Genomic DNA, 26,778 nt, shown 5'->3' with positions numbered 1-26,778 from the left:
GACGGCGCTGCGGGTGCTGCAGGAGGGAAGGAGCGTCTGCTCGTTTGTTTGCTCACGCATATATTCATGTCACTGGGGGGCTCCTAGTGGGTCTGTGCTGGGTACAGAAACCGCCCTCGCTCTCCTGAGCTTTCAGACCAGCGTCAGTTGCTCAAAGAGCCTGAAGGTCAGCGGGATGGGAATGCGCGCGCCGGCTCTCGCACGCCGAGGATCTGGGCAGGTGCCCGTTACGTGGGCGCCAGTCACCTCCCGAACTGATTGGGCTGTGTGGCGTGTGTCCTTGGTGGCCAGCATTTACAAAGCCCATGTGTGACCTCATTTCACCTCTCGCGGCATCCTTGGGGGGCACCTGCTGCTATCATTCTCCATTCACAGATGAGGGACCAGAGGCACAGGAAGATGTGTAGGGCCAGGTGGTTAGTGAGCAGTGCGACCAGGATTTCGTTGTTATTGTGGGTGGTGAGGTGTTTGTAAAAAGGGTCTCACACCCTCGCACTGTTGACATTCGGGACGGATAATTCTTTGGGGTGGTCCTGGGCCCTGTAGGATGTCAGGCAGTTTCACTGGCCTCCAGACCCACCAGCTACTAGGAGCCCCTCCCAGTTGTGACACCCGAAAATGTCTCCGGACATTGAGAAATGTCGCCAGCGGGAAAATCAGGCCTGGTTGAGAAACACTGATTAAAATTCTTTCAATCCTTCATTTTCTTGGACGCTAAAGTCATTACTTTATCAGTTAATTCAGGCAGGTTTAGTTAGGGAAAAAACAGTGTGTTGTTGCTTTGAAATAATGTCAAACTTACAGACCCGTCCCAAAGACAGGGCAGGGGACTGACCTCTCCTGGACCATCTGAGAGTAAGTCGCTGACTTAGTGCCTCATCACCTCTGCCACTCCAGTGTGTGTTCCCTCCTAACGAGGCACATTCTTACGCAACTGCCGTGAAACCATCAAAATCAGAGGAGTCCCCTTGACACGTTGCCACCAGCCACTTCTCGGACCCCAGTCAGGTTTCTTCCTTTACCCTAATAACATCCTTCAGAGCGGAAGAATTCAGCTCCGAATCTCGTGTGGCATTGCGTTGTCACATCTCCATGACACGGGGTCAGTTCCTGTCTCTTCCTTTGCCTTCGTGACTTTGCCACTTGTGAAATTTCCACCAGTGGTTCCGTGGGTGTCCCGCCCCTTGGCCTTGTCTGGTGCCTCCTTGCTGCGGGGTTCATGCGGCGCGTCTCCCGTGGGAAGCGCCCCAGACGGACGCAGAGCCCTCCTCTGCTGCATCCGCCCTCCCAGGTTTCACTTGCTCCCTTTTCTGGTGGTGGTTCGCTTTGGCGAAGGTGGCTCAGCCGGGCTTCTCCTACGGGAAGGTGCCCTTTCCCCTCGGTCATCGCTGAGTTCGTTCAGGAGAGCTGCTTGGAGGATATGTAAATACCCTGGTCCTCGTCAGACTTTCCTCTCCTTCATTTATGTGTTTATATCTGACTCATGGATTCCTATTTCATTCTGCTGCCATCTTTTTAAATTTGATGTTCGAATCGTCCCCAGTTAGGTCAGAAGGGGCCACACCCAGCTGGCTCTGCTGCCCGGTTGTCCCGTCCTTTTGTGTCTGGAGCACATCTTTACTCGAAGATGTTCCCAGCTTAGCCAGTCCTTTCCTGCCCCGCCCCGGAGCCCCACAGCTCTGCAGGGAGTCCAGGATATGAATCGAGTGCGGGTAGCCAAAGCCTGGCTGGACCTCTGTGCCAAACCCTTTCCTTGGGTCTGTTTCACCTCCCACAGCCGCTGGGACCTCGGGCCGCGGAAGGGATGGGACTGAAAGGGAGAGTGGCTGGGACGGAAGGGACCGACGGTGACGTGAGAGCCAGAACCCACGTGCTCGGCCACCGCAGCTCTCAGGGTGGCCCTGTGAGGCCTTGTGCTGCCCCAAGAGGGCCAGCGATACCCAGCATGTCCCTGGACCCCTGTCCCGGGGTGCATCTACGGGAAGATTGTAATTATTCCAAAAGCAGTGAAACCAATGAATGGAGACAGTGGACTGAAGTAACATTTTTAAGGGAAAAGCTCTTACGAAATCGAGCTGTGTACTTGGCACAGTTTGCTCTGAGTCTTCAGCAGAGCACACAAGGGGGCTGGGCTGTGGCCCAGCTGGAGGCGGCCGCGCCTGCATTCTGGCTTCGACCTTTCCGCGCCGGTGTTATCCTGTGCTTGTGTGCGAGGGTCAGTATCAAGTGCTGATTTTCTCTTCGTTGGGACAGAGGCGGTCCGGGGACCCGCTGTGTGCTGGCCATGGCTGTGCACCTTCCCTTTTTAACGTGAAGACATTTTAAGTAGAGTTTAATTTTTAGAACAGATGTACAGAAAATTTGAGAAGGTAATAAATGCAGAGAGTCGCCGTCCACCCCTGCCCAGTTCCCTCTGTTACTAACATCTTGTATCAGTGTGATGCATTTGTCACAATGAACAAGCCAACACTGATACAGTACTATTAACTAAAGCCCACACTTTATTCAGATTTACTTAGTTTTTACCTAACGTCCTTTTCAAGATCTCATTTAATCTTCAAAAAAACCCTCCAACGTTGGCACGATCCATCCCGTTTTCCGGACGAGACGACCGAGGCCTAGAGAGGCAAGGTCAAGCGCGGGGTTTCGTTGCCAGGAAGGCCCCTCTCCAGGAGTGCTTGGCATCTGGCGGGCTTTCAACTCTTTGGGATTAAAAACACCACCTCCCTGAGAACTGAGAACTGAGAACTGCCGTGTTGTTTTCTTTCTGGTTATTTCCTGAGGGTGTGTCCCCGAAGGAGAGGGACATATAATGCCCGGAGCACACCCCTTCCCAGGAAGATGAAACCAGTTCCCAGGCAGCAGCCGTTGGGTGTCTGTTTACCCATGTCCTCTCCAAGACTGAGTTTTATCATGTTAATTTCTTTTGTCATGGTACTTTGTCACCCCCTACCACCCTGCATCCCAGTGACTTGGCACCAAATCACTGTTGGCCGTCTGCAGAACTCAGTCAGCCACAAAGGACAGGGAGTCAATGTGCCTCAGGCCGGAGAGCACTCCTCAGAGCGGGGGGCCTGGTGGGAAGGAGCCCCAGCTGCCCTGCCCCAGGTGACCAGGCTGCTGGGAACTGCGGTTATCAGATTAAGTAAGTGGGTGGGGTTCGTTAAATCCAAAATGAAGAACTGGGTCGTTTTACACGCCTGCTTCTTTTCATCGTTCTGGTCTGTTTCCCCTTCAGACACTTCCTATCTGTTGACAGGCATTTAGAGGCGGCTCTCTCCCAAACTGACCTGTGTCCACGCAGCCCTGTCTGCCCACCTTAACTTGTGTTGTTGCGGTTGGTTGGCCTCTGGGGAGCTTTCAGCGAGGATTCGGGGCTGGTGGTTCCCCAGAGCTGCTGAAATCAGGGAGAATGTTCTGGAAGTGACCTAGCTGGCATACTGGCATCTCTCGAGCAGATTTCTCCAGTCAGGTGCGCACGCCTGGCAGCAGCGTATGCTGAGTCTCCGCAGGCGGCCTCCTGGAGAGTTGGCAAAGGCTGCGCTTCCCGGAAGCGTGGTCTGCGCCTGGGAGTTGATTTGCTCAAAGGTAGTGCCTGGGCCGTGGTCAGATGTCAGCTTGCACTTGGCCATGACCTGGCACCCTGCTCAGTCTGAGAAGAACATCAGAGCAGAGGGTGGGGGTTGGGGAAGGGGGATAAAAATCGTGCCCTGAGAGTCATTGCATCAGCAGCTCCGCGCCCCCCAAAGGGTGCGGTTGTCCTCAACGTGGTCACATGGGCTTGTTAAAGCGCAGTTCACAGAAAATCGAACTCAGAGAGGCCTGAGCCAAGAGGGCTGCGGGGCGGCCTGGCAAGGCAATCAGAAAACGTCCCCAAGGCCCGTCACCGACCCTCGTCAGCCTGCCTCGAGGTCCCCCGCGTGTTGCGCCTTGATCTGGACCGCTCTGGGCTCTCCAGACCCTGGGTGCTTCCAGGTGGTGGTAGCTGCCGTATGCAGACCGGTTTCTGAGTTGGCAGAAGCTTCCTTGGCTCCAGCAGGGACGTGCGCTTCTCCAGACCGTTCCTTTCGTGTGTGTGTGTGTGTGTGTGTGTGTGTGTGTGTGTGTGTGTGTGTGTCGTGGGGGGGGGGTGGGAATGGGGGATTGGGGAGGGGCCCAGTGTGCTCACTGGCTTGGTGGCTGGAGGAAAGGTGGGTCTCTAGTTCTCTGATAGCCACTGGGGAAGTGGGCCCCGGTGACCCCCCCTGGGGGGCCTGAGCCTGGGCCCTGAAACCTGCCCCCTATTCTCCAGACGAAGGGCCTAACTGAGCATCAGCAACTGCTGGGGATCAAAGAGGGTGGCCTTTGTCTGCATGTGGGGTGGGGCAGGACCCAGCAGCTACCAGACCCCCGCCTTGGTAAAGTTACCGCTTTTTTTCTCTTCGCAGATCCCAGGCCCTTGAGGAACCAGGTAGTAAGTACCACCCCACCCCCACCCAAGCCTGGAGCCCTGAAATCTGGCTCCTCAGCCCATCTTCTGGTGCTGAGAGCTGCCTGGTCTCCTGCAAGCTCATGCTGGGTTGGCCCCATGCTTGGAGCTCTGAGCAGGGCGGGGCCTCAGCCAGGCCCTGGCCACCCCCACCCCCTGCCCCAGCAGCAGCCTCGGGCTCCTGGCTTATCCCGCCGGGGACTTCCAGAAAGGCCTCCTGGACCGTGGATTTGATTTGGGCCACTTTGGGTGCCAGGTGTGGCCAGATCACGAGGAAGTCTGCGTTTATTTCCCCTTTTCTCCCTCACTCCTCTGTGAGATTTGTCCTCGAGGCTGGGATGATAAATCAGTAGCAAGAATTTTTAAGAACAGCTGTCGTGTATTGCACATTTACCGCAAGTGAGGCTCCTCGCTGTGCTCCCACGACATTAGAGTTGTAAGGACCCTGCTGGTCCTTACGACACACGGAGGTCAGACTGCTGTCCCATTTTATAAAAGAGAAAACGGGGGCCCAGACAGGAAAGGTGACTCCCCAGTGGGGAAGCAGATCTTCCAGGATCTGAGCCCCCTGGCGGCGACTCCAAAGCCAGTGCTCTGAATGGCCACCCTGAGCTGCTCCCTTGTAAGACCAGCTTCACCTGCCTTTTACAGAGCGCTCACTGTGCAGGCGCCGGGCTAGGGTGTTTACCACGTTACTGCCGACCCCAGGACCACCCAGGACGGGACCCATACACCAGGCCCTCCCTGGGCTCGTCCTCGCATGCTGCTCTGTGCCCAGCCCCCGAGGGGCGGCTCCGGCAGTGGGAGCTGAGGCAGTGCCCTGTGGGGGCTGAGGTGGGCGCCAGGCCGGGCCCTCCATACGGCTGGGTCTCGGGCATGTAGGATTCACCCATCTTTTTTTTTTTCTTCCACTTACCAAATTTTTCATTATTTTCTTTTAACTCAAACATCCATACGTGGACAGTTCACAATCTATGGGTAATATTAACTAAATAACATAGCTTTTACAGTTTCACATGTGTATGTAGGCACTCCCCACCCCTTTCAGCATCCATTCGTTACTGAACTTTGTACACCAGCATTGAAACATTACAACATTTTGCTGTACCAAGTTTATAAACTTTGTCAGTGCAATAGGTGTATTTTTCAGGGACAGAGCAAAGGTTAATTTCTCAGGGTCCCTGCAGCCTCCTTTAGCAGCATTTGAAGGATGATCTTTTATATACATCTGTAACAGATGAGAAATAAACCAGATTGCACATTCCTTTTTTGTAATGCTTAAACCATGTACCAAGTTTTGGGTCTAAATTGTGTAGAATAAGTTAAACCTAAATTGCATTCTATTAAGCAATACGAGTGTATTTTGATAAGCATAGTTATGTTGACATAAAGTTTTAAAAAGAAAAAGAACCCATTTATACATGGAGGAAGTTCTCCATCCTTTAATTTTTAAACATAACAGATAGAACCACACTACACTTGGTTCAGGTAAGTTGCTGTTAAATACCGAGAAATTTCATGAAAAAGGTATTCAGCCCTGCCTCTTGGGGCTCAAGGGGTTGAGTACTGGCCTGCGAACTGGAAGGTCACCGGTTTGAGTCCAGGTCAGGGCACAGGCCTGGGCTGCAGATGTGTGAGAGGCAACCGATCGATGTTCCTTTCTCACATCGATATTTCTCTCCCTCTTTTCTACCTCCCTTAACCTCTAAAAAAATAAGTAAAATCCTCAAAAAAAAAAAAAAAAAAAAAAGAAAAAAAGAAAAAGGATATTCAATGATTTGTAAGATAATCAAATGTCTTTTATGGCTACGTGGGCCAATGCCTTCATAGTAAATGGTTAAAAAATGCTGTCTTTTGGGTTTCAAATTGTTATAATATTCAGAATTAGGTAGCTATACTTTCTGAATTACTCAGTCTCTCTCCATTTGGAAGGCAGCAGGTAAATGCTATACATTAGAACATTCCATGAGACCACTTCTCCTTTGCACTTACCTATCAAAGTCGAAAACAAAACCAATGCTTTCCTGAAGGCGTAGCTATTTTTAGAATGTATTAGTGCAATCATAGCCAGCTGCTGTCCCAGAAGGTCAGGGCTGGGCCGTTAGGGTGGCTGGGAGTTGATGCCTACAGACTGACTCTTCCACTCGTGGATTCTGGAACCAGAGGCCAGGGTTCGAGCACTGGCCAGACACTAACCCTGAGCAAGTCACGTGACGCCTCTGTGCCTCAGTTCCCTGGTCTGTACAATGAAGAGGGTGCTACCATTAGTCACCTCACAGGGTGGCTGTGAGGATTAACCTGCCAAGGGGTACACACATACGATGTTGGCCACGATCCTTATTATTTAGTGCAAGTTCAAAGCAGTGTGGCTTCTCCTGGAACCTCACGTGCAGGTGGGTCAGGACGTCAGGGCCGAGAAGCCGCGGCGGGGGGAGCATGTGGCAGCCCCAACGCAGAGACGGAGGCTGGCTGGGGCCAACAGAGACGAAGAAAATGGGGCTTCGCAGTTGAGAGTCGGGGTGGACGGGGGTGTGGGCGCCTTGCATCAGCGCCTGCCTCCTCTGCCCGCAGGAGCTGGAAAGGGTCGTATCAGTGACAAAGCCCAGCACAGAAGACACGGGGTCAACCAGCCAGTCGGTTCTGCGGGAGAGCCAGCGCCTGCTGGGCGCCAGTCCGGGTGGGAGCCCCTCGTCCCCCAGGGACCTTCCCGAGCCCCGGGTGACTGCGGAGCACACCAACAACAGGATAGGTGAGTTCGCTTGCTCGGGGTTCCTGGTATGGGCCGGGGTAAGGGGGCAGTGGGGAGACGGGTCCCGGGCCCCCTGCTGATACCAGAGAGCCTGGGTCCAGAGGGCCCTTGTGCGCGGGAGATGCTTTTTGTGAAAGTGTTGAACTGCACTCGGGTGTCCCGCGCAGCTCATGGCACAGCAGTAGTGGTGGCGGAGCTGCCGCCGCAGGGCCGGGGTGAGAGGTCCTGAAGTCACCCCGTGCAGCTGCCTTGGTGGGGTGCGGTAGGGCGGGGGGAAGGGGCACCCCCTGCCTGGTGCCACTGTTACTAAAGGGAAGAGGGAGTGCCACCCCTAGTCCCCGAGAAGGAGCCCCTGAGGGGGCAGGAGGGAGACACACAGTGACCTCAGAGCCGCCGCTTGCCTGGTGTGTTCCGGGCACTGCGAGCGTCACATCTCGTTGTCACGCAGCTGTCTGAGGGTGCTGTCTTCCCCTTTACGCAATTGGGGAAACTGTGGATGGAGGGTGGGTGGAATGATTTTCCCCGTCACACGGCGCACGCAGGACCCTAAAACCCCTGCTCTGTCGTCATCACCCCTGGCCCCTGAGGGCGCGGAGGCCAGCGCTTCCCGGGGCAGCCGCTCTCCAGCTCGGACACACCTCTGCTCGGGCCTCGCCCAGGCCTCGCGCCGCCTCTGTTACTCTCCCCGCCCTGGTACCACCAGAACATTTTTCCCAGATTGTGACCTCTCCGTATGACACTCTGCTTAAAACCTTCCAAGCGTCCCTATGACCTTCAGGATGAATTCCAGGATTCTCACTCCGGCATTCAAGACAGGTCACAAGTTGCCTTCTTCCCACCAGACCCCCCTGCCTCCTGACCCCACATGGCCTTCCACTCAGTGGCTGTTTCCTAAGTTCACCGGGTCCTCTCTCACTTCTGAGCATCTTTCCGGGAGCTGCTTCCTCACCTGGGACAGCCAACTCCACCCCCTTGAATTTACTTAATTCCTGATGTCCTGAGGACCCAGTCGATTTGCCTCCTCCTCCAGGAGGCCTTCCTTGCTTTTTCCACTCTTCTGTCTAGAGCAGATGCACCTGTGCTGTGCTCCCTGCGACGCCACGCCTCCCCACCCGTGTTCGTGGCACTGAGCAGCGTGACTGTGTTTGTGACCTCCTGCCCCCTCACCTCTCTCTGAGCCCCCTGGGGCTGGGCCTCAGGGGGCCCATCTCTAGCTTCTCTGGAAGGTTAGCCATCACTTGGATAATACCAAAGAGGCACTTATAATCACCCTGCACATTTCTGTGGAAGACGTTGGTAGACAGAACTCTGGGACAGAGTCTTCCGTACGAAACAGAAACTTTTGGCATTGCAGCTTTTGGCGAGTTTAATTTAAAAGGAATGTATTTTGGGAAATAACTGCCAAAGGCATCTCTTTCAAATTTCCTAAGAAGCCTAAGTTGCACTCTCGAGCCCATGCTTTCAGTGCTGGGGCCTTCGGGAGTGGGGCTCCGTGAGTGTTTGAGGGGGTGATGGAGGCAGGTCCCGGACTCCCAGGACAGCTGGGCCGGAGGCTGGGCCGTGGGCAGCCCACCCAGGGCCAGGCCAGCCTGCGAGCCTCGCTGGTGAGTGGGGCAGTGGGGAGAGGCTGCGGAGGGCTTCTTGGGACACCCAAAGGTCAGTCAGCCTCTCGTCCTGCTGACACCAGCCCCAAGGAGCAGCCCCTGGCCCTGTCCCCACATGCTTTGTTCGGTTTCCGAGGAGGCCAGACTCTGGCTGAGCCTCATCCCTCCCTCCACCCCAGGCACCGGGCAGGAAAGCCCCCTTCCCCCACCTTACGCCACCCCACTATGACAACTTCCCTGGGTTCTGAAGCCCTGGGTGACGCAGGAAGTCCAAGTAGCTTTAGGAAGACCCTCCCCCTCCAGACTGGAGGTGCTGCCCTGTGGTGGGGGCAGAGCCAGAGGAATCAGGACCCAGGGAATGTGAGGGGAATGACAGCCTGGCCCTCAGCTGTGGCCTCTCTAACTGGGACCACCCACTGCCAGGCCTCTCTGTCTCCGTCTCCCTGTCTCTGGCTTCCCACCTCGGCCTGGCCTCGCCTCCCTGGGGCCTGCAGGTCTTGATGAAGGTGTGTATGGCTGGGCCTGAGGTCCTGTTTTCTCTCTGTGGGGGGCCGCCCACAGCTTCTCTCTCTCCCTTAGCCTTCTCTTTAGTTCCTGCCGCTATTTTGAACATTTCTCTCTTTCCGGGGGTGTTAAAACCAGAATAGAAGAGCTGGCATTACACAGTCGTGTTGATGGTGCAGGAGCCACAAGGATGTTTTGGGGGTTCCTGAATCAAAGCGGTGTCACTGGTTACCCAGAGAAATCCGAGCCTGTGCTCCACCCCAGCTCTGGAATCCTGCGGCTGAGCTGCAGGGAGCTGGGACCCTGCCCTGAGCTTGAGGCCCTCGGAAGCTGGCCTGCTGGCGCTTGCAGTCAGCTGACCTGGCTGAAGGCCGGGCTCCCCACTTCCCAGCTTCTCAGGCAGCTCACTCAACTCCCCTGAGCCTCCAAAGCCCCCGAAAGCAGACGGCGTTGAGGACCCGGGATATCACTTCTGATGGGCTGGCTGAACATTCTTCCGAGTGACATGCACAAGCGGCCCTACTCTGGGCCAGACAGGCAGGGCCATGGGGGCCTCAGGTGGGAGGTGGGCGGTCAGCAGTGAGCACGCCGCCCTGCCCCGAGCCGTCCGCGCTGCGGGCTGCTGGTGTTTTGAACAGGGCCGAGGTTGCTGCAGGGCGTGACCAGCTGTCTGGGTTTGCCGGGGCTGAAGAGGCTCCTGGGATGGGCGACTTCCCCTGCTAAAGCCAGGAGCATCCTGGTCAAACCGGGACAGGCTGGCCACCCCAGGGTTCGGCTGTAGGCAGGTGGAAAGGAGCGGAAGGGGCAGAGAAGCCGGCGTTTCTTTGGGGGATTCTGCGAACTGCCTGGCGACCTTGAGCAGGCCATTGAACCTCTCTGAGCTTCAGGTTCTTTATCTGTAACTGGGGCAATGATAGACTATTTACCTGGCAGAAAGAACGTGAGGGTTCTGGAGCTGAATTGCGGAAAGTGCCCCGAACCACATCCAGCACAGGTTAGCCTGTACTCGAGTTCCCTGGTGCTGCTGTTACTATTGTTTTTACTTTTATTTTTCCATCACAGTTGACATTGGAAGGTGCCCTTGTTCTTGATTTGACTTGCTTCCTCCCCATGACTTGCTCTCTCTCCCAACCCCCTTCTCTCCTTCCCTACCCTCTCCTGTTTGAAGCAAGTGGGCCGAGTTTGAATTCCCCAGCAGGCAGCTCCCAGCTCTCGGGGTGGTGGGGCTTCCTGCGCGCCAGAGAGGCTGCGTCCTCTGCCCCTCCTGCCGGGCTCTGGGGCTCTGGTCTCCTCACTGTGCCCCTCCTTTTGCTTTGCAGAGAAGATCTACATCATGAAGGCTGACACAGTGATTGTGGGGACTGTGAAGACCGAGGCGCCTGAGGGCCGGGGTGTGGCAGGGCCGGCGGGGCCCGAGCTCGAGGAGACTCTGGAAGTGGACCATGCGCCCCACTACCCAGAGCAGGAGACAGAGCCACCTCTGGGCAGCTGCGGAGACGTCATGTTCTCAGTGGAGGAGCAAGGGAAGGAGGACCCCTTGCCCTCGGCCGCCTCTGGGAAATGAGGCCGGCCCGGGCTGGGGCTGAGAGCGCCGCGGGTGCTCCCTGGTAGCCAGGGCAGCGCGGGCGCACCGGGCCGGCAGCGGAGGCCCGTCTGGCCTGAACCGAGTGTCCAGCACCCAGTAGCAACCAGCCTGCCCATGCAGGAGGGGTTCTGGGGGTCTCCCCCTGCGCCCCCACCCAGCTGCTGTCCGACCCCTCCCCTAGGGCAGTGGGTTGTGCGGTGCAGACAACAAAGGGGCGGGATCCGAGTGGTGATGTTTGCTGGGGCAACAGACAGACAGCAGGGACGGGGCACCCTGCCTCCTGCCGAGAAGACGTCCCAGAGCCCTGGGCATCGGACCCATTCCCCCAGGGCTGGAGCCCGCCTGAGGCAGAGGCCATGGGGCCCATACCCCACCCTGGGGCCTCCGGAGTGATACCTACGGGACCTGCCACCATGCCAACAACCCCCCAGTTACTGTGCATACTGTCCCCTTGGACACTGAGCCAGCGCCTGTGGTCTCTCCTCGGTCCAAAGGGAAGTGTAGAGCAGGAGGCTGCGGGCTGGCCCGCCTCAGCCTCAGCCGCCGCTTCTGCTGTGCCTGCGCCTGGGGAGTGCCCAGCCTGGCCTCCGACACAGCTTGGACTGAGGGGGACCCTCCTGGTGCTGCCCCCACCCCGTCCTCTTCTGTAGCCCCACAGCGGGTGGGCCATGAGGCCACGGCCACCTAGGATCAACTCACTCACCCTGGAATGTCCCTACCAGTGCCCACAGCAGGGGGCGTCTCAGGACCCTCAGCAGCTGCAGTGTCGGTCCCAGCCAGAGAGTCTGCCCAGCCCGCTGCTGCCCGGAGAAGGGCCGCTCTGCTTTGCTCGGCTTCCTCCGCGTGCGGACGAGGAACCGTAGGCCCCTCTGGGTCCCTGTCTGCTCGGCAGGCACCACCTGCTCCGTCCCGGGACATGAAGATGCACCTTCCCCAGACGCGGATCCGGGTGGCACCAGGCCCTGACCTCGTGCTGCAGTTGCTACGCTGTCGGGGAGGGAACATGGATGTCCAATGCCACGTCCTGCCTTACTCTGGACTGGGAAGGGGGGGTAGGGGGGAGGTGAAGAGGGTTGCTTAGTTTGATCTGTGTTTCAGGATTTTTGTGTTTTATACTAAGGAATGACCGCCCCACTAGCCAGCTCTCCTCAGGGCTTTCAGGCTCCTGTAAGCAAACAAGTGGCCTTGGAAAGGGACATGTGGGCAGATGACAAGACTGCGGCAGCCGGGGGCATTGAGTCTCAGGTTGCAGGGTGACTCCTGGAATTACCCTCTGGAAGCCAGGCCCCAAAGCCTCTGTTTACTCACCAGCCTTCTCCCTGCTCATTTTTGGAGGAAGTTGGGACTGGGTCAGTCATCACAGGGTAGTGAAACCACTCAGATGTTTTGGGGAAAGTTGGAGTGGCCGGGACACTGGAGAGGCAGTGGCAGCAGGATCTGAAGAAGTCGCGTGGGATGTGTGCAGTTCGCCCAAGTATGCGCGTGGGCACCTCCGCAGCGCGGGAGGACACCGCACGCCCAGCACGCAGGGACGCAGCGGCTCTGATGTGAGGACACCGGCACATGCTTAATGAAATCACGCGCTCCCTCACCCAGGAGCCCTTCACGGAACTTCTGATCCTTTAAAAGTTCATAAGGTTCCTTAAAAACGATCATAAGGCTAAGGAAACTCTCACTGAGGCTTAGTCTGGGAGGAGGTCCTGGGATCCCTCCCCACCTGTCTGCCCCGGCTGCTGGGGGCCGGGAGCCAGCCACTTGCTGGTGCAGCGCCTCCCGTGGCTGGAGGCCCCTCCTCAGCCTTCTTCCATGTAACTCCTGCTCCTGGTCCGGGCCTGCCTTGGGGATACGCAGAATAAAGCTGCTCTACACCAGGCTCCCTGTGGGTATTTGCAGACAGGGCTGTGCCCAGCAGTCCCAGAGCGTGAGAAAAGGGAGTCACAAAAGCAGCGTGAATGCCCTTGGCTGGGGGACACAGAGTGAGGACTGAGGGATACAAGGGAGCCTAGGCTTCCGCCTTGAGCGGGGAGGAGCCCAGCCTGTCTTCATGGTCACAGGTCAAGGGAGGGGGATGGCAATGTGGGGCCTGCTCCCACCTATGGCAGCCAGCCGGGGCCCCCCGGGACTGTGGCTGCCCTGTGGGGTGAAGGAAGGAGACCTGGGGCCGTGGACATGTGACCGGATGAGGAGCCAGCCTCCGGCCAGCCAATAGTGTGTGGGTTCTTGATTTCATGTAGGAAGGGTTTCACAGCCCGGTGATTTTTGGCTGTGTGTATTGAAGCTGGGGACAGACAAAGAGGGCTTAAGGCAGAAGAACAACAGGAGGTAGAAAGAGAAAAGGGAGCCTCAGAGACAGGATCGGGGGGTTAGCCCCGATGAGCTGCCGCTGCCCACTGCTCCCCTGGTTGCGAGTCCCGTGGGCTCCCTTTGAGTTGAGGAGGAAGCGAAGACACAAGGCCTCGGTGTGCTCCACTGAACGCTTGCAGTGCGTCCTTTGTCTTGAGGCTTTTTTCTTTGGCTGAGGGAATCCTAGGGGAGGCTCCTTCAATACATTGGTTCATCGAACATGCATATAGAGAGGTATCAGGAGTTATTTTCTGGTTGGTTTTATTTTTAAAGGACATCATCGACCCTGAGGCATGGAGGCAAGATATAGGACAAATGTGGCATGTGGTCCGTCACCCACATAAAAAATAAATTAAAAAAAAAACATCAAGGAGGGACCAGGACCGAGGCTGGCCTGTTCTGGGGCAGCCTTGAACATGTAAACCACTTGCTCCTAAGTGTCCTTGGGTAGATACGATCTTGTGACATTAGTCGGCTGTAAATTGCTCGCATCATTTGGCCTTGTTTAGTTCTTTTGTCTCAGTTTCCCTTATTCCACTTGCCAAAGAATTTCCCTAGCTTCTCACTGTCCTGCCTCAGTCAGACCTTGCCCGCGCCCCGCCCCCCGCAGGACCCCAGACCTCACCATTGAAACCACCGGTGTGGTGCGATGTGGGGCCTGGTGGTGGTAGAGCCAGGGCGAATACCCCTCCCCCACCAGCAATGAGGGGCCCTTTTAACCTCTGGCTGTGCTGGTGTTCAGACGGGCAGATGGACCAGGGCCCTGCTGCTCAGGGTGGCAGTTCCCAGGAGGCAGGGGACCTTACACACAGGCACACCCCTGTCCCTGAAGAGCTGCAGTCCAGGAGTGACAGAGAGTGATCAGTGTTCTGTGGAAGCGATTGCATTAGAAGAAAACCCGCTGTTTCCCAATGTGGCCTCATTGGCCGGAAACTACTCTAGGTTCTTAGACACTCTAAGGCGAGGGCCTCTCCCTCGAATGGAGCAAGACTCCGAGTCCCCAGAGTGCCCGAGGATTCCAGGGCATCGGAGATGCTGCCTGACATGTGGCTTGTACTCGCTGTATGGCAGCTTCTGTCCTCGGTCCAACCCAGTGGCCACTTGCCAAGAGGGGGCACTCCTTTGGCCTGCAGAATGCAGCCCCTCTGACTTACAAACAGGTGATCTTCAAAAGGGCGTTGGGCTTAGCCCCCTTTCCTCCCGGAAAAACAGCATTGTCATAATTGGTGGTTGGTTCCGAGCTGGCCCGCCAATGTCCATGTTAGCTTTGGTAAGGTGACCCAGGGCTTTCGGGATCTCCTGGGACCGGGTCTTCCTTGGGGCCAAGTTGCTGTGGGAGCCCCACAGTGCTCAGGCTCCCTCTTGCTCTCTGGGGGACCCAGAGAACCCCTAAGTCCCAGCCATAGGCCAGGCTGTTGGTCAGTCAGATGTCTGTAGCTCCGTGCGTCTGTGCAGTGTCGCGGGCCCCTCTGCAGGGGATGTCCTGCTCTTGGTACCAGTACGTTCCAGGCTGCACTGCACTACTGTTCAAAATCTCCTTTCTTCCCTTCCCTCCCCTCCTCCCTCCCAACAACACCCGTGATGCGTCAGGCCACGTCCAGCTGCAGAGAGTGCATGGCGTTCAGATGACCCTTCTCTCCTGTGTCCCCAATGAGACCGGTGGTGGCGTAGAACCGCACCTGTGAACAAGGTCATTCCAGGTGCGCCAGGGGAGGCCCCAGCCAGGGCACCGTGGCAGCATCAGGAGGGCGGCAGCAGTCCTGGCCAGGTGGTGTAGGAAGGCTTCTTGGAGGAGGTGCTCCACCAGAGTGACGTGACACGTGGGCGAGGCAAGGACCTGGGAGCTGAGACTCCTGGGCAGTTGGGGCCGCTGAGGCCCTGAGGCAGGAGTGCTCCTGGCAGGGGGTTCAGGGAGCACACGGGGCAGGAGGGGGGGTGGCCAGCGGGGCCAGGCCAAGGGGGACCTGGAGGGCCGCTGCCTGGAGCTCCGACTTTATCCTCAGGCCATCAGCCTCTGTTCATTTCTGTGTTCCTCCCATGAGAACAGTAAACATCCTGCTATTCTCTCAGCTCTGGGTGTGAAAGGCCAAACCAGGGGCAGCAAGCCCGTTTTAACCCAACCCAGAGGGAAGTGGGGGACAAAGGCAGGGGGTCCTGGTAACCAGGAATCAGTTGGATGTTTCTCAGAAAGGGCGGGGCTGGGGTGGCATTCCTGGTTAATTAACATCGCAGCTGGGGCCCAGGCTGCTGTCACCGCAGGAGGCAGGCAGTCTAGGTTCCTCTTTCTTTGGGTGTCTTCCAGAAGAGTAAGAACCAAACCGAAAAGTCCGGGGGCACCCACAGGCCTTGTTTGTGTTTTGGTGTGGGGTGCGGGTCATCTTAACCCGCCTGCTGCACTTTCCTCCTGGTCCCCATGGGCCTTTGGGGTTCAGCCTCCAGGTCGCGGGGTTCCCAGCCATACGGCCTCGAGCAAAGCCCTTGAGGGCTTTCAGCTTTGGCTTCCTGACCTGCAGCAAAAGGGCAATAATTACTTTGCAAGGTGGATGGAGGTCATGGGTGAAGTGCTTGACCTGGAGCCAGGCACGGTCCCTGTTCAGTAAATGGCAGTCACCGTAAGCAGCATCTAAAGAGCTTTCAAGTTTACCCAAGGCTTTCGGTGCTCTGTTGGCTATCAGGCTTTGTAAGCACAGCTGAAAGGTGGGTGGGCTCAGGGCCAGCCCTCCCCGTCACTAATCGAGGCTCGGAGAGGTGGACCAGCCGACCAACCCACTGTCCCACAGCCGGGAAGGGCCAGAGCCGCAGCCGAATCCCCCCACTTTGTGCTTTTACAAAACCCCCTCATCCCGTGCAGCCAGGCTGCCGCTGTGGCTGGGGCTGTGTTTCTGTCACAGAGACCAGCGGGCACTGTGTCCTCTGGACATGTTCCTTTTCACCGCCAAGTCATCGCAGCTGGGAGACAGGGAGGCGGTTGACTTGGTTTCTTGTTTTATGGGGAGGAAAGGGGCAGTTCCAAGAGGCTGGGTAACCTGCCTGGGCTCAAGTGGCAGCCGAGGTGTGATTTCCTTCCGGGTCCTCTGATGCAGGTAGCTTTCCTTGAAGGTGGCCTGAGTCTGAGGCCAGGGAGACTCAGGCCCTGGGGAGGACAGGCAGGACAGAGACCTCCCCTGGAGGACCGGCCAACGATCGGATTGCCTTCGACATTCGCCTTGTACCCCTCTCTCTGCCCCGTGCCAGGATCCACAGAAGACAGGGGAAGAACAACCTTCTTCATTTAACAGGTGGGAAAACTGAGCTCCTAGAGGTAAAGGATTTACCTAAGGTCCCAGCTTGTTAAGTTTGGTCCCGTGCTGTGTAAATGGGGACTAGGGTGGGGGAATTGCTGTCTAGTCTAAGTGAACAGTAAAGATTTTTTGCTGCTTCTCAATCTTCCTTTAAAAAAAAAAAATTGGCTCTGCCTGGAGTGTCTCAGTTGGTTAGGCATTGTCCCGCCAACTGAAAGGTCTCAGGTTCAGTTCCCCGTCAGGGCACATGCCCAGGTTGTGAGTTCAGTCCCTGGTCAGGGCATGCGCAGGGGACAACCAGTGGATGTTTGTCTTTCACATCAATGTTTCTCTCCTCTTTTTCATTCCCTTCCCCTCTCCTGGGAATCAGTAACCAAACAAACAAACAAAAAATTGATGTTAAAGTAAAGGCAACGATGGTAAGAGCATTGGGTTCTTATTTATAAGGCAGCTTTGCAAGAGCCAAAGTGGTCCCCATAATCAGACGGACAAGGACAGACAAGAGCAGGGCTGCCCGTCACATGGCCTGGGGGGTCCCACGGGGCCCCTGCTTGGCACGGAGCTTGGTTTAACCCTCTGCTGTCGCCATCGGGGGAATTTCCAATACGTTCTGAATGAGGGGCCCTGCATTTTCATTTCCCACTAGGCCCCACAGATCACGTAGCCGACCCTGCATAAGGGGACGGGAAATTGTCGGATAGGAAGTTAATGGCAAAGCACTTCACGTGCATGGCCATAAACCTCACAGCAACCACAGTCCTCGATGCGCATGCGGATTCCCAGTTCTCAAAAGCGCTGAGTGGCTAGCCACTGCCCTTCGCTGTCCTGGTCATCTCTTTATGCCATAAAGCACCTCAAACCTTAGTGGCTTCAAACAACACCAGTCACTCGGTTTGCTCTCAAATCCACAGTTTGTCCTGGGCTTGGGGCGAAAGCGCATCTCTGCTCACACAGTGCTGGCCGGCACTGGGGAGCGTTCTTCTGAGATGGCTGGTGAGGGGGTACCAGCGCTGGGGATCTCTCCATGGGCCCCTCTGGGAGTGGCTTGGGCTTCCTGCCAGCATGGTGGCCAGGTCCCTAGAGCAAATGACCTGGGTAGGAAGAGGAAACCACCAGGTTCTTAGAATCGGGCCAAGCGGTCACAGAGCCCAGATTCCCGGGCAGGGGAGGTGGACCCCACCCCTCGACAGGAGTGTTGAGGATGTGGGAGCTCTTACTGTGTGTCAGGCCCTGTCCCGACTTCACACATTCCCTCATTTTGTTCTCCCAATAATTTGACTCTTAGTCTTCCCAAGGTTTCCTGAAGGAAATGAAATAACCTGTCCAAGGCCACCTGGCTGGAATGTGAATCAAGTTCATCTCTGGAGCGTGAGCTCGAGACCGCGAGGCTGACCTGTGCCCCGGGAGCTCCGTGCGGTCTAAACGCGCCAGGGCCAGAGCTCAAGCCTACATCTGCCCCATTCGAGAACATTTGAGGCTTTCGAAATAATCGGTTCCAATGCCCGAGTCTCCCAGATGGGGAAACTGAGGCTCTGAGAGGTCTTGTTGAGCCTCCCCTGAGAAGGGGGGCAGGGTTCGCCACCCTCCAAAGCAGGATGCCACGCCCACCCCAGGGCTGCACAGGGCCTGGCCAGGAAGCCACAGACGGCTGTGGGCAGATTATGCAAGAAGAGGCTGTTGCGGGGACGTTGTTTTTCACTGCGACTGCATTTCTCTCAGGAAATACCCACAGCCCAGGCAGGTGTGGCGGGAGGGCGCCTCCCCTCGGGCGGAAGACCCCTGTGAACGCTGGGGCCCTCTCGAGGTGGGCCAGGGCCCCCCGGGCCACGTTCATTCATCGACAGCCCATGAGGACCAACCGCTCCGTGCCCTGCCCCTCGGAGCTGGGCTCCAGGGAGGGAGCGGGAAGAGCCTCCCTGTCTGCTATCCAGGAAGTCACACGTGAGGCAGGTCAACAGTAGGAACTCTTCAGTATTGAGGCTGTTTGTGCTATGTCACTTCCTAGGAAGTGGTTGCTATTATTATCTCTGTTGCCAGCGAGGAGACTGAGGCACAGTGTCAGTGCCCAAGGTCACACAGCGGCGAGGAAGTGCAGCCAGGATTCAAACCATGGCCGTCTGGCCGGTGTCTTGTTCCTGACCCTTCGGCCGTGCCACTCCATTGCAGCCCAGGTGGGAGCCGCCGCTGTGCCGTGGTCCCACCCTGGAGTCTCCGGCGCTGCAGAACACGGCAGGGACACACGGGGCTCAGTGGCCATGCAGGGCCTGCCTCCTGGCGTCCACCAAAGCCCAGCTGTGACCAGGCCACCCCCCTCACAGAACCTTCGGCAGTTCCCCAGTTCCTGCGCCAAAGTCTGCCAACCCAGCCCTCCCAGGCATGTCCTGCTGCCTGCCACGGCTCCCCGCTCCCGAGTCCAAAGCCCCGATGCCCCCAGTCACTAAACTCAGAGGGCACGTCCCCACCTTGAAATCTCTGCTCAGCGCCCCAACGTCCAGGCCTCCATCCTCAACTTTCCCTTCGTCCCCCAGGAAGCCTGCCAGGGCCACACGGGACCAGGACCTTTGTGTCCTCTGACTTCCCACGGCACCGGCTGTGGTTGGAGGCTTGGTTCCAAAAGCCTCCCCCAAAAATGTCTCTGTGTGAAAAGATGACGTTGCTCATGTATTCAGTCATTCAAGCAACAGATCTGTACAGAGCACCCACTATGTGTCAGGAACTGTGCTGGGGAGCAGGGTGGGGGTAGATGGGGCAGGGTACACGCGACTGCTCTCAGGGAGTCAAAGCCCAACTGGGGACATGGCTGACTCAGGTAAGCGTGGTATCCTAGCGCCCGCTGCATAGCATCTCGCCCAGGTGAGGGGCCTCTGCTTCCTCCTCTGTAACTTGGGTTGAACAAGAGTCCCTATCCCCAAGCGAGGGCGTGGGGGTTAAGTTCACGCATTCATTCTGATATTTATTGAATGTAAACTACGCATGTTGCCGGGCGCTGAGGACACAGCCCGACCCCCACGCAGAGAGGCCCTGAGGAGTACAGGGGGTGCCTCGCCAGGGGTCCCCGCAGAGGTGTGGGGGGGCCCTGCATGGGCGCAGCCGGGGCTTGGGAATTTGGCACACATCACGAAGGTCTGGGAAGATGGAGACATTCGGGGCATGCAGGGGGAAGGGGCGGGGCCCCACCCTGGCGTTCGCCTCTCTAGAGCTCTCCGGAGGGTGATGGAGGCAGTTCTGAGGTGGAAACTGTTCCGTGGGAGCAGAGAGGGAGGCTGGACAGGCCGGGCGGGGTGGTTGGGGTGGTTGGTGGGAAGTTGCAAAAGCTTCAGGAGCATTGGGGAACTGCAGGGGAATTGGGGACCGAGGGGGGTTTCCTTTGAGTGTGACTGAGGCTGAGCACTTGGGGAACTTTGCAGGGAAACCTTTCCCTGGACCTGGGGGGATGCCGGGCTCCACTGCGGGGGCGGGGGGAGGACAGGCTGTGTGGCTGCATTTATCGAGTGCCTCCCATGTGCGAGGCACGGTGGGGTCCCATACTCTGATCCTCACAGCATCCCTGCGAAGGGGACGTATTTCTCCCCATTCTCTAGATGAGGAAACACCGGCTCAGGGAGGTGAAGTGATTTGTCCAAGGTCAAGGTCTCATGCTGGTGAATAGCTTGACCTAGGACTTGAACCCAGGTCTAGATGGTGGCAAAGCTGATACCTTCTCGGTGCTTGAAATTCTACCATTCATTTCTAGAAGATAAAGTCGCCTGGGATCTTTGTTTGGGCACCTGGTTGGGGCAGGGTCTCCATGATCTGTGGGGCAAAGGGGCAGGAGAGTTCTACCTTGCACACAGTAGGTGCTCAATAAGTGCTTGTGGGATCTGCAGGACTGGCTGGACAGGCCTGGGTGGTGTGGGGCTCTGGTCCCCTGGTTCCCTGGGAGTGAGGTCCTGTAGACAAATGTCACCAGGGATGAACTGGGAGTGAGCAAGTCACTCACCTCCTTCAAGAAGCCCCCAAGCCCCTCAGCCAGGGTCCTCCCTCCCTCCTCCGAGTTCTCTGCCTCCCATGCCCTGCAGGGGCTGTGCCCACACTGAGTTAGTCCCACCAGCCCTGCCCAGCTCTGGCCGGAAGACACGTACTCGTAAACATCTGAATGAGTGAAGATTGGGAAACTGTACGGGGAAAGATTACTAATGTTTTCCTCCTTCTGAATTGGGGAAGGAGCAACCTGCTGGAGACAAAAGGTCAGTGACTTCGGCTTCGTGTGCTCTGTGACAGTGAGAAGGAGCTGGGTCTCATGTGCTGCGTGTCCCAAAGGGAGAGCTGGTGTCATGGCCCAGAGCCACCCTACATCCAGCCTGGCAGGGAACTGCCCCCAGCCCCTGTCACTGCCCCCTCATCCCTGGGTGCTCGCCAGTTGAGCTGAGGCCAAGGTCTGGCTAAGGAGAACAGCTGGGCTGATTCCTGTTGCCGTAGACTCTCAGGGCTGGTGGGATGCTTGGCAGGGGGCGGGACTGATGAACAGGAGGGGTGCGTGACTCCCAGACCTCATAGCCCCCTGCAGCCCTGCCTCTGTGACTACAGATGGGAAAACTGAAGCTGGGAGAGGCGAGAGCTCTGCCTGAGGCCGTACGGAGAATCAGCGGCTACTGGACTAGAACCTGGTACTGGTGCTTTAGAAATTCAGATAAAAATCAAAACTCTTTACAAATAGAGAGGTAACTGTAATTTTGAAAAAGAAAACCAATAAAAAGCAGGAAAAAGTATAGGGAAAATTATAAAAATTATGCATGATCTTATCACCCATTCTAACCACTCATTTTAGTTTCTTGCCTTTCTTCTAAATGACACTTAAAAATTATCTTCAATGATTTATTAACAAAATAAAATCTCTTCACTTATGGGTATAATGAAAATCGATTCCATCCTGCCATTACAAATTGTTGGAACTCCATGACCTGGGCTGTCAGCATGAGCCCCCCCTCCATGGGCTCCCCCTCCCCTGGGGGGGAACTTCTAGAGGACCCCTGCTTTTAGTTCTGGTTCTTTTATTTTATGCATGAGCCTGGCTGCTTCTTCACGTCTGCGCTGTATTAGGGAGTCGCCTTGCCAACTTCGCATCTTAATTTATGTGCCTTATTCCACAGAGTCGGGATCCCTGATCCAGATGGTAGGATTGAAGGGTTCTGGGGCTGTACCTAAGAAGGGAGCTGACTGAGCAGGGAGTAGGTATTCCCAGCCCCCCGTCCGCTGGAAGCAGCAACCTTTGGGTCTGTGTTACAAAGTGGGTTTCCATCCTCAGCAGTCATTGTTACTGTGTGCTTGCTGTACGCCAGGTACTTTCCATGTATCATCACATTGACTCTCTCTACAATCTTGGGAGGCAGGTGTGGTTATTCTTGGCACTCCACAGATCAAGAAACTGAGGCTCAGAGACGTATAGCGACTTGTCTGAGGTCACACAGCTAAAGATGAGCAGAGTGGGAATCCAGACTCAAACAATCTGAGAAAACTAAGTTATTTCTCCCTCTAAGATTCCACTTGAATAAAGAGTTTTATGCCCCCTTCCCCCAGAAAAAAACCTGTGGTTCAGTGGGTTGGGTGTCTTCTCACGAAGCGAAAGGTCGCTGCTTAGATCCCTGGTCAGGGCAAATGCCTAAGTTGCGGGTTCGGTCCCCAATCGGGGTGTGTGTGAGAGGCAACCAATCGATATTTCTCTCCCTCTCCTGTCTCTAAAATAAATAAATAAATAAACAAATAAAATCTTTAAAAAAATCTTTGAGAATCTCTGGTTTAGCTCATTCCAGTGCCTCTTCTCCAATGCCGGCCCTCCTGTAGAGAGGGCAAGAGATCCCTGTGGGCTGGAGGGATCCTGGAAGGCTTCAAGAAGGAAGTGAATTGAAGTGAAGCCAGGAAGGATGGCTTAGTGTCTGGAACAGGGAAGCATCACATTTCAGTAGAAGCTTGTCTACGTCCAAATTGCCGAGGGTCCAGGTGGTGCTTTGGAGGAAGCCTTTGCAGAAGGGGAGGTGAGGACAGATTCAGGGAAGCCGTTTTCCCTAGGAAAGGATGAAAGAGATATGACAGGCATGGCCTTCATATCTTTTGGCCGTATCTTTGGCCTCCTGGCTGGGCTTGTCCCACAGGAAGAAGAGCTGGGACCACTGGCTCCAAGTAGGTACGAGCGCCTGGCGATGGGTGAGATGGGCCCGGTGCTTCCTCCTCTTCCTGAGGTTCCAGCCCTGGAGCCTGGAGCCAGCCCTGTGTTGCCCGTGTGTGCAGGGGACGCGCTCCAGGTGAGCGGCGCAGCCTGACACGCAGCCCTCTGCCCTGGGGTCTGGTACATCTTCGTGGAACAGACGGCTCAGATTTTAATGGGATTGGCTGTAGAGAGCTTCGTTCTGTGTTCCGTATGCACACTCTGCTGGCCTTTGGACATGGATGAGCAGCTTAAAATCATCTATTAAAATGGACTAGAGGCCCTGCCCTTCAGCTGACGTGGAGTTACTGCGAATATCAAAAGGCAGCCCAGGCGTGGAAATGGTGAGTTCGGGACCGGCACTGTCACCTTTGGCCCGGGCCACACCCAAATGGCCAGGGAAAATTCAGATGACTGGACACTTAGAAGCAGCTCTGAAGAAATGAAGGGTGTCCCATGTTGATGGATGGCTGCTGCAGCGATGCCCCTTCAGCGCGCTCTTTACTAACAGCACAGCTGCCACTGGAGGAACTTAAACATATTGTAAAGCGAGTATTGGAAGGATAAAGAACCGTTAGCACTTAAAATAATTTTGGAGAAGAGCAAAGGAGGGTCCCTCTACCAGACACGAAACATTCTACAGAGCCCCACTAGTCAAAGCCCTGCGGAACTAGCCTCCGGACAAGGAGCCCAGTGGAACTGGATGGATCGTTCCACGACAGAGCCGTGTAACTCTGACCAATGGTGAAAGGGCGGACTGTTTGGCCGGCGGTGTAGGAAAGACCAGCTCAGTGTAGAAAAATGAAGTTGGTGGTTTTGGGTTTTTTTTTCTAGATTTTCCATACCACACATAGTCTGGTTGTATTAAAGACCTAGATGTGAGATGTAAAATCATAAAGCTAATAATAGAAAATGAAAAATATCTTTATAGTTGGCAGGTGGGAAAAATTTTGAGATCCAAGTGATAAAGAAAATTGATGGTTTGATTATATTAAAATTAAGGCTTTAAAAAAAAAAACAAAGAACACCTTAAATAAGGACACCAGACAGATGACACATGGGGCAAGTATTTGTGATATCTAAAAATGACAAGGGGTTAATATCTAGAATCTACGAGGAATTCTTACAAAGCTACAAGAAAACGACAGGATGTGAAGAGGCAGTCTACGGAAGGGGAAACCCATATGACTAACGAGCAATGAAGAGGTGCTCAAACCCACGAATATTTAGAGAAATGCAAATGAGACGACAGTGAGTTCCACTTCACACCCAGCACATTGGCCAAAATCAGAATGTTGGCTAATGATGAGTTTAGGGGAGAAGGTGAAAAAAGTGGGATCCCTCCGGCCCCGCCTTTGGGAGGGAGTGTGGCTGGCATGTCTGTCCTGGAGAAACTTCTGGTGGTCAACGCAATAGGTACCCAGATACTCCAAGATCTGACTGTCCCCTCCCAGAGAAATGGAGACACCCACAGACAGCAGCACCAGGCGCTTTACAAGGACACGTGGCCTGCGCTCACGGAGGGGCAGCCACGGGAGCAGGGCTGGGGCAAAAGGAAAACACAGCAAACTCGGAGGGGTGTGATTCACTGAACCCGCCCTGTCAGGTCCACAGTGTTGAGAGCGGGAGAGAAGCTATGCAAAAAAAATGTTCCATTCCTACCGGTGAGCAACCACATTATAAAACACCCAAGGATGGCTTACAGATAAGGGCAGGGGTTGGAGGAGAGGCTAGCTGAGGGGAGTCGTGGTTCCTGTCTGGAGCAGCGGCCCAGTGCGTACCGGGGTGGAGACCTCGGAGGAAGGTCGGGAAACCGAGGCCTAAGGGAAGGCGAGGGAGCCAGGTGGAAGGCGGCCACGGCTCGTGTTTGCATCTTTAATTAGATGGGGACTGGCTGCTTCTCAGCCCTGCCAAGGCCTGAAGGAGAGGCAGCCAGATGGGGTGAGGAGGGGTGTTTGGAGAGTGCTGTGCAGGGTGAGTGGCAGTTGGAGGGGGTGGAGTTAGCAGGGGTGATGGGGGGACGGGGCGGGGGGGGGAGTGAGGGGAGGGGGTGAAGGGGTGAGGGACAGAGGGTTGGAAGTTGGAGGAGGGGGTTGCGCACCCTTTAAATGAGAGGAATATTGGCAGGGCCACGATGAGGCTGACGGAGGTAGAAGAGCTGAAAGAACAAAGGGCTATAAAAGGAAACAGACTGATGTGAGCACAGGGGAATCTCACACGCTGCTGGTGGGAGTGGAGTGGGTCCAGCCCCTCAGGAGAGGGATTTGGCACAGCCGAGTGAAAATGAAAACGCGCAACCCCCCACTGCCTTGCAGGTCTGCTTTCCAGGTTTGCAACCTAGACACACTCTCAATCCCGTGCTCCAGGAGACAGGGGCAAGATGTGTCGCAGGGGCCAGCCAGAGCGGACGTGCACGCGCCGGAACCCCGTGAGAAGGGCAGCACGTGCACAGCCCGGGGCAGGCGCGGGGCGGGGGGCAGGGTAGGCAGCACCCCAGCAGGTAGAAGGAAGAAGCTAGGGCTGAACTCATCAACATGGAAGGTTCTCAGAAACACAGCCGAGGGGCGGGGAAAACATCGAGTTGCAGAACAGCGTACCTGGGGTCCTGCCGTCTGTAAAAAACGCACAAGCGCTCATGGAGAATGACACTCGACGTTGTTCGTTTGCGTGTGAAGGCGGAAGGTGGACTAGAGACAAACAGCAGAGAAAGGACTAGAATTGGAGCTGGGGGTCAAGAAGGGCTTCAGTGTTCATTAGAGAGAAAAGAATATGAAGCAAAAAATAATTCGACAAATATTTACTGAGAGTAAATATTTTTTAAAAATCTATTGATGTTGGTGCTGATTTATATGGGCGGGGGCCCCAGTAGAGAACAAAACAGACAAGGCCCCTTTAACAAGGAAATGATAGCAATGGGCACAAAGGGAAGCAAAGCAGCTACTTCAGTTAGGAGGGTCAGAGGAGACGACCCCTGAGGAGGCCACCTTTGAGTTATGCAGGTATCTGAAGGAAAGGTGATCCGTGTGGATCAAAACTGCAAGAGCAAAGGCCTGTCGTGCTTTGCATGTTCAGGACCAGCCCAAAGGACAGAGGGGTCAAGTGTTACAATAGGAGGTCACAGAGGAACGAGGGCAGCTCCAGTTGTTTAACATCGGTCCATTGTGGGGGCTGGGAATATGGGTGTTTCCTATCTTAAGCTTTGAGTTTTTGTTTTTAAAGATTTTCTCTTTGTTTGTAGAGAGAGGGGAAGGTAGGAAGAAAGAAAGGGAGAGAAACATCCATGTATAAGAGAACCATCCATCAGTTGCCTCTTGAATGCGCCCCGAACCGGGGACCAGGCCCGTACCCAGGCACGTGCCCTGCCTGGGAGGGAACCGAATGGGTGGTCTTTCGCTTATGTGGGACGACGCCCAACCCACTGAGCCATGCTGGTCAGGGCTGAGTTTTTTTTTAATAATAATAATAATAATAACCCCTCAACAAAGCAGGTGTAGGGTTAAAAGACAGATGGGTATAAAATCCAGCCACGTGAGTTGCAGTAGGAAGAAAGGGAGAGCCGCCCATCAGGCAAGGCCCGGGGGACAGGCACACTCCCTGTGTGCCGGTGGAGGCCGCTGTAGAGAACCCAGCCCGGCCCGGCTCCAGCCCTCTCTCCTTGAACCTTGTGAAAGCCACAGAAGCCTTGAACACGAGGACAGGAGGGGCGCTCAGTCCGAGTCCAGAGGCGGCAGAGGCCAGGCAATCAGGCTGTGGCGGACCCTTCTCCCACCAGGGCACACCTGGCCATGTGCTCAGGCGTCCTGCCTCACAGAGGCCGCTTCTGGGCTCAGGATCTCTTTCAACACAGAGCCCTAGGCAGCAGCCGTCAGCAGGTGGAGTGGGTGTTTAGGACGAAGTCAGCTTGGATGGCCTGACCTAACTCAGCCCCTTCATGTTATAGGTGAGGGCGCTGGCCCCGGGTCACACACAAGGACTCCCCTGAGGCTCAGCGGCCCCACTTGCTGGGCTTAGAAAACTGAGGATCTTCTCCAGAAGCTGTGGGCCTGGTTTGCAGGCTGGCTCC

At 55.8% G+C, this 26,778-nt stretch overlaps 1 protein-coding gene across 1 annotated transcript in view; it reads left to right on the top strand.

Annotated features, from left to right (window-relative positions):
- TNFRSF8 (TNF receptor superfamily member 8) overlaps positions 1–10,889 on the top strand; it is a 38,798-nt gene extending 27,909 nt beyond the window's left edge. Inside the window, exons 12-14 of the mRNA XM_054579641.1 lie at positions 4,428–4,453; positions 7,040–7,217; positions 10,645–10,889. Coding sequence (XP_054435616.1) covers positions 4,428–4,453; positions 7,040–7,217; positions 10,645–10,889 — 449 coding nt within the window. The remainder of the gene's footprint in view (positions 1–4,427; positions 4,454–7,039; positions 7,218–10,644) is intronic.
- The last annotated feature ends 15,889 nt before the right edge of the window (positions 10,890–26,778 follow it).

The sequence above is a fragment of the Pteronotus mesoamericanus genome, unplaced genomic scaffold (genome assembly GCF_021234165.1).
Source record: "Pteronotus mesoamericanus isolate MK-2021 breed Mesoamerican mustached bat unplaced genomic scaffold, CSHL_Meso_final contig_557, whole genome shotgun sequence".
Lineage (NCBI taxonomy): Eukaryota > Metazoa > Chordata > Mammalia > Chiroptera > Mormoopidae > Pteronotus > Pteronotus mesoamericanus.
Note: the sequence above shows the minus strand (reverse complement) of the source record. Positions and strands in the feature narration are given on the sequence as shown.